Below are 5,782 nucleotides of genomic sequence, written 5' to 3' on the forward strand. Positions count from 1 at the left end.
GAGATGTGACTAAATGCTAGGCAAACGACTGTTAATCTCATTCGATTCACAAGAATGACAGGAATGATAAACAGCGAGTCGAAAAACGATGCCCAAATGACAGGATTAAGATGTACAATTATACTGTTCAAGCAGTCTGCTAATCATCATCAAATCAAATAACTTTAATAATTTAAATCCGTTGAAGTGTTCCAAACCCCCTTAACAAACGCATAATTTGTGAAATTATTGTTGCGAGTGGTTCCACTGGGTATCAAGAAGTCCCCCCAATAAATCTATTGGTTGTGGTCTCGACGCCTTTATCCAATGCTTCTGTGATGAGGCTGCAGTTCTACTTGGGAAGTTGGCAGCTCGAGGCAAGGGCTCTACTCTCGCAGTGGCAGTTCGACTCTGGGATTATGAGCAGAGCTGGTCAAAGCTGAACGCTGTTTTGAAATTTTATTCCGAGAACTAAGACCATGGAGATGGGATTTCACATCTTTGTAGCGTTCCTCGCCTCCCAGGTAAGAGCAAGAATGTTTTCCGACGGAAAATTCGAGGATATTTGTCCGCTCCGTTTAACTGTCTGCTGTGTTTTACTGCTTTTCTGGATGGCTCAGTCTACCGACATGCACACTGTCGCTGTCGTTCCGAGTGGATCTAGATTCCTATAGTATGTGTCGAGACGCTTTCCCACTGAAGTATCCAAACATTAAGATGTTACGCTATTTGTAATCTAATTTAGTAGGCTACCAACAGATTAGGAAAATAGTTAACGGACTATGTTGAAGTACAAGGTGCACTAAATCGAGGAATAATCTTAGCCATTTTAAATCTTAACGCTGTGGTGGATTTTGTTTGTCGGAGAGAATGTTTTCATCTCTGTGACCGCAGTGGACAGTTAACGGATGCGTTTTTGCCTGCATGCATTGCACTGCGGGTGAAAACAGTAATGTGTGGGGCTATGTGCAAATCACGAGTCAACTCGCTTCCAGGCGCATCTATATTCCGCTCACCTCCGAAGTTGAGCGTTTCTTTGGCTGTTCATTAAGGCGAGCGGTCTGTGAGAGAGGGATTCACTGACACCGGCCGTCCAAGGGGCTCTTCGTCAGGCTCACAGGCTTCCTGGCAGCATAAATAAACATGAAAATAGCCCCCTGATGCTGTCAATGTATGACTCTAACGCTTTAAACTTTTTTGACAGTTTTTGCACTAATACGCTACCATTGCCTACTGTCGGAGACGACGCCACGATGCTTGTAAATGCCTTGTTCTCGTGAAGTGATGCCTTTTGAGGTTGATACGGATTTAATTAGGGCTGTTAAATGTGTGCCTCGCCTCGTTGATTACATGATTTTTTTGTAAATTCCCAAAGGCCTTTTTTTGTGTAGAGCTGAAGGACAAGACCGCATTTGCAACGTGTATGCAAGGCTATATGAGGTTACAGACAATGAAGCAGCCTAAAGATTTGGTATGGCCCCTGGGGTCCTTTGACGACTCTAAAAGAGGATGGTCATGTTTGTATCATGATTTCTACACCACTGCACACACACACTTGAACGTGAACAACAGGTGCAGCTAATAGCACCGCGCAGTTGTACGGGCAGGCTTCCAAAGAACGGCCAAATGGAAAGCACGCTGTTCGGCACTCCCAGATGCTGAGCGTTCGCTTGAGCGCGGCTTTCCAGACACGTCAGGTGCTGAATGAGCCGGCGGCCTATCATGCCTATTTGTGGGAGATGGATTTCACCAGCTCTGGTGGCGATGCCATACAGTTAAATTCCTAGAGGTCCTGTTCTCGTGTCTCCTTTGTGTTTACATAGACCAGACCATTGTGCGCAAGAGTGGTACATGTGCCACTGTGCTCGCTGGTCGGGTAGGGTCCTTGCAATGTAACATTAGTCACTGTCTTTTATGGCTCATGGTAGGAAGCAGTGGGTAGGCTACTAATCGCGAAGTTTTGATTGACGGTTTTATTTTTGTGTTTTAACGTCCACCTTCTGTAGAGTTTCTGTAGAGTGACACAGGCAGAGTCAGCTTCCTCACCTGGGAAACTTTTCAATCCTGACATAAGATCTTAACATGAAATGCTTGTTTTATTTGTCCTTGCTAGGATTTATGGTCTCCTAAGGATGTCGCATCTGGCAAACATTTAGATAATTTTTATAGCCCACTCCATATATTTTTTTAAAAGTAAATGCAGCATGCTGCGGTGCTACTTTTGTTCTCCATTAGATTGTTTTATTATCATAGCTAATAGTGTGCGCACTGGCTGCAAAACCCGTGATAAAACACCCCTGGAACTGCAGCGGGACATTATATTGGCCGCTCAGTACTCGTGTAAATAAAGGTGAAATAAAACAGTCTCTGCCTGGCTCATGGCTCATGGCGGTCACGCCTCAGCACTCTCAGACACACTCCCAGACTTTTACGGCCGGTTGTGTCGGATTTTCCGTCGGGCCAAAGCTCAGCAACCTTCGCGTTCTCGGACATTATATGGCGAACTTGTACGTGTGGTTTGGTAAACAGACCTAACTAAATCGTTGCCTAATTACATTCATTTTTAACACATGGTAGTGATTTTCTTCTGTCGAAGTTGTTTTCCTCGTCTGGGCTTACCGCTGCCTGTTCTGTGTGTAGGCCCATCACTTCACATTACTATGCGCTCAGTGTGTGATCAAGTGAAACACTTATTTATAGCGTGCAGGTAGGGCGCCAAGTGCTCTGCTCTACCGTATCAGCGGCAGCGAATCCCCCTCTATAAATCCCTGTTTTCAAAATGAAACGCTGAGCAGCTGAGAGTCTCAGCGATGAGTCAGAATAAGCACCGCACAGCCGAAAGGTGCGGGCGCTCCTCTCTCTCTATCTCTCTCTCTTCCCTCCACCTTTCTCTGTGTGCTTGTTGTTTTCTTCAAGTGTCAGTTTCTTCTTCAACTGTCGCAGCCAATGTACAGGTGCGTTTAGTAAATAGCTAAAGGACAAAATAGATAGAAAAAGACCGCTGTGCTCCAGTGAAGTGACCCTTGGTCCACCAATCATTTTACGGTTCCACAGAACATATCCTGAGGAAGTTTGGTGGGTTAAGACAGCCAGTTGGTTGCACCGCTGACCCCTGTGTGGATACTGAGGAGTCTCTCACTCTTCTCAGCTGTGTGTTTGTGTGGACAAGTGACCTTGGAGGAGACTGCAGATGGGGTGTGCTAAACTGAGTGACATCAATGCCTGTTTGCCTCCATTTACTCCCGTGATCCATTGGTATCAGTGAGAGAGGTGTGTCCACACACACACACACACACACACACACACACACACACACACACACACTGCTAATTACAGCAGTGACAGGTGCAGCAGTGGGGCTGCTTTCTGCAAACACACACACACACACACACACACACACACACACACACACACACACACACACACATATATATATATACACACACACACACACACACACACACACACACACACACACACACACACACACATATATATATATACACACACACACACACACACACACATATATATACACACAGGCACACACACACACACACACACACACACATGTGCGCGCGTGCACACACTGCGTCAGTGTTTGTCAGGCCGTCTCTCCCCTTCCCTCTCTGACACACACACACACACACACACACACACACACACACACACACACACACACACACACACACACACACTCACTCTAACAGCTCCACTATCCATTTCAACCCAAAGTCAGCCATGGGGAGTGGCATTGGTATTGGCTGTGTCGTGTGCCTGGGCTACTCATCACCAGCAATAGATGTTCAGCGGAGCAGTCTGAGGGAGCGTGAGCGCCAACCGATGACTGCACATGGCTCGGGACCAGTCCCAGTGAACTGCATCGCTCCCTGGGAAAGATAATCACGTTCCTGACATGATGGATGCAATCCTCGCTCCTAATGATCCAAAATGAATCCAGCGCTCAAACGGATGTTAGCCTGTCACTGTGGATTGGGGACTGCAGTCCGTCTGTCGTCAGATAAATAGATTACTCATAAAAACCTGACGGTGTGTGTTTGTGTGTGTGTGTGTGTGTGTGTGTGTGTGTGTGTGTGTGTGTGTGTGTGTGTGTGTGGACTGCTCTTCCAAGAGGAGTCCTCATCTCACCTTTGCATTGTCTTCTGTGAATGAGAGAAGCTCTGTTACTGGAACACATTCAGAACCAATCCTACAATGTGTGAAAATGGCCCAGGTGGTTGCCTGGGGCCCTTATGTTCAGATATGCAGTTCATCTGAGCCGCAATGCAACATTCAACATTTCCTCACAAGTTTATTGTTGATAAAGGCATCTCTCTCTCTCTCTCTCTCTCTGTCTCTCTCTCTGTCTCTGTCTCTCTGTCTCTATCTCTCTCTCTGTCTCTCTCTCTGTCTCTCTCTCTCTCTCTCTCTCTCTGTCTTTCTCTTCCTCTCTGGGAAGAGAGGAAATGATAATTACGAGCGGGCAAGCAGGCGAGGGAAGCACAATAAGGTAAATGAAGGCTCCGGTAATGAAGACAGTAATGAGAGGCGCTAGTCATTAGCGGCGATGTGGACCAGAATGCACTCACCTCCTCTGCTCTGACCCCCTTTTCTGGAGGGGCTGTTTGGGGGGGCGCGGTGAAGGTCAATGGCGGGCTCGGATGGGGTTTCATGCTTCGCCCTAATTGCAGGGCTTCTCTCTGTGTTTGGAAACCGGGGGGTGGTGGTGGTGGTGGTGGTGTGTGTTGGAGAAGGACAGCTTTGACAGAGGCAGCGGAGAAAGAGAGAGATTGGGGGGGGGGGGGGGTGCCGAACAAAACCCCAAAGGATAATACAGAGGCTTGTTTTCGCGTAGCTATGGAACGCTGGGTTGAGCCCAGATGCCCTTGGCTCGGAGACAGGGAGGTCACTCTGTCTGACCCCTGGCGATTGGCATTGTCATGCTTGTGAGACCAGCGGGGTGTATGGTGTGAGGGGGCGGTTTGTGTCGGGTGGGGTTGTCTGCCAGGGAGGATATTGCTGGTGTTTGAAGTGGCAGAGGCCGGAAAGATGATGGTCCGTGTGTTCTGTGCTGAGAATGCAGCCCCTTATGATGGTGCCTCTCACAATGGGCCAGTGAGTCCTGCTGAAGAGGTCCAGTAATGGGCTCAGATTAGCGTGGAGACGTGGAGCCGGTCGATGGGGCGAGCTGCATTACGACTGATGGCAGACAGAATCTGTGCACTTTCTGTGAGTGTGGTGAAAGTAATGCAGGGTTAAATATTTCCTGTAAGTGCATTGGCAGGGAGAACCCCCCCCCTCCCTCCAACATACACACGCACTCACTCACACACAGACATACACTCTCAAGCACACACACACACCTTGCTCTTGTGCTTCTCTTTGCTTGCTTTCCTGACTCTACAACTTTCCCTCCCTCCCTCCCTCCCTCTCTCCCTGCCTCTCTTTCCCTCACCTTCTCTCTCCCCCGTGTCTTTGAGAGTAGCCTGGCTGGTTCTCCATCTCTCTCCCCGTGTCTTTGAGAGTAGCCTGGCTGGTTCTCCATCTCTCTCCCCGTGTCTTTGAGAGTAGCCTGGCCGGTTCTCCATCTCTCTCTGTGTCCCCTGGTGATTGCGGTTCAGCGGTTCAGTGTAATGGACTGCGGGGTCAGCGCAAGTCTCCTCTCAGCTCTGGGAGGCTTTGACCTTGTGTGGAAACTGAACCAGCCATGTTTTTCCCGCCTTCAGGAGGTCATCCGTGCTCCCGTGAGGCTTCAAGCATGAGCTGCATACAGAGAAACAACAAACTGGATGCAATTTGGACA

At 48.4% G+C, this 5,782-nt stretch overlaps 1 protein-coding gene across 1 annotated transcript in view; it reads left to right on the forward strand.

The window, feature by feature from the left end:
* Positions 1–299: 299 nt before the first annotated feature.
* cdh13 (cadherin 13, H-cadherin (heart)) overlaps positions 300–5,782 on the forward strand; it is a 382,402-nt gene continuing 376,919 nt past the window's right edge. The window contains exon 1 of the mRNA XM_031564913.2: positions 300–503. Within this exon, the coding sequence (XP_031420773.1) occupies positions 459–503 (45 nt within the window). The 5' untranslated portion in view covers positions 300–458. The remainder of the gene's footprint in view (positions 504–5,782) is intronic.

The sequence above is a fragment of the Clupea harengus genome, chromosome 3 (assembly GCF_900700415.2).
Source record: "Clupea harengus chromosome 3, Ch_v2.0.2, whole genome shotgun sequence".
Classification (NCBI taxonomy): Eukaryota; Metazoa; Chordata; class Actinopteri; order Clupeiformes; family Clupeidae; genus Clupea; species Clupea harengus.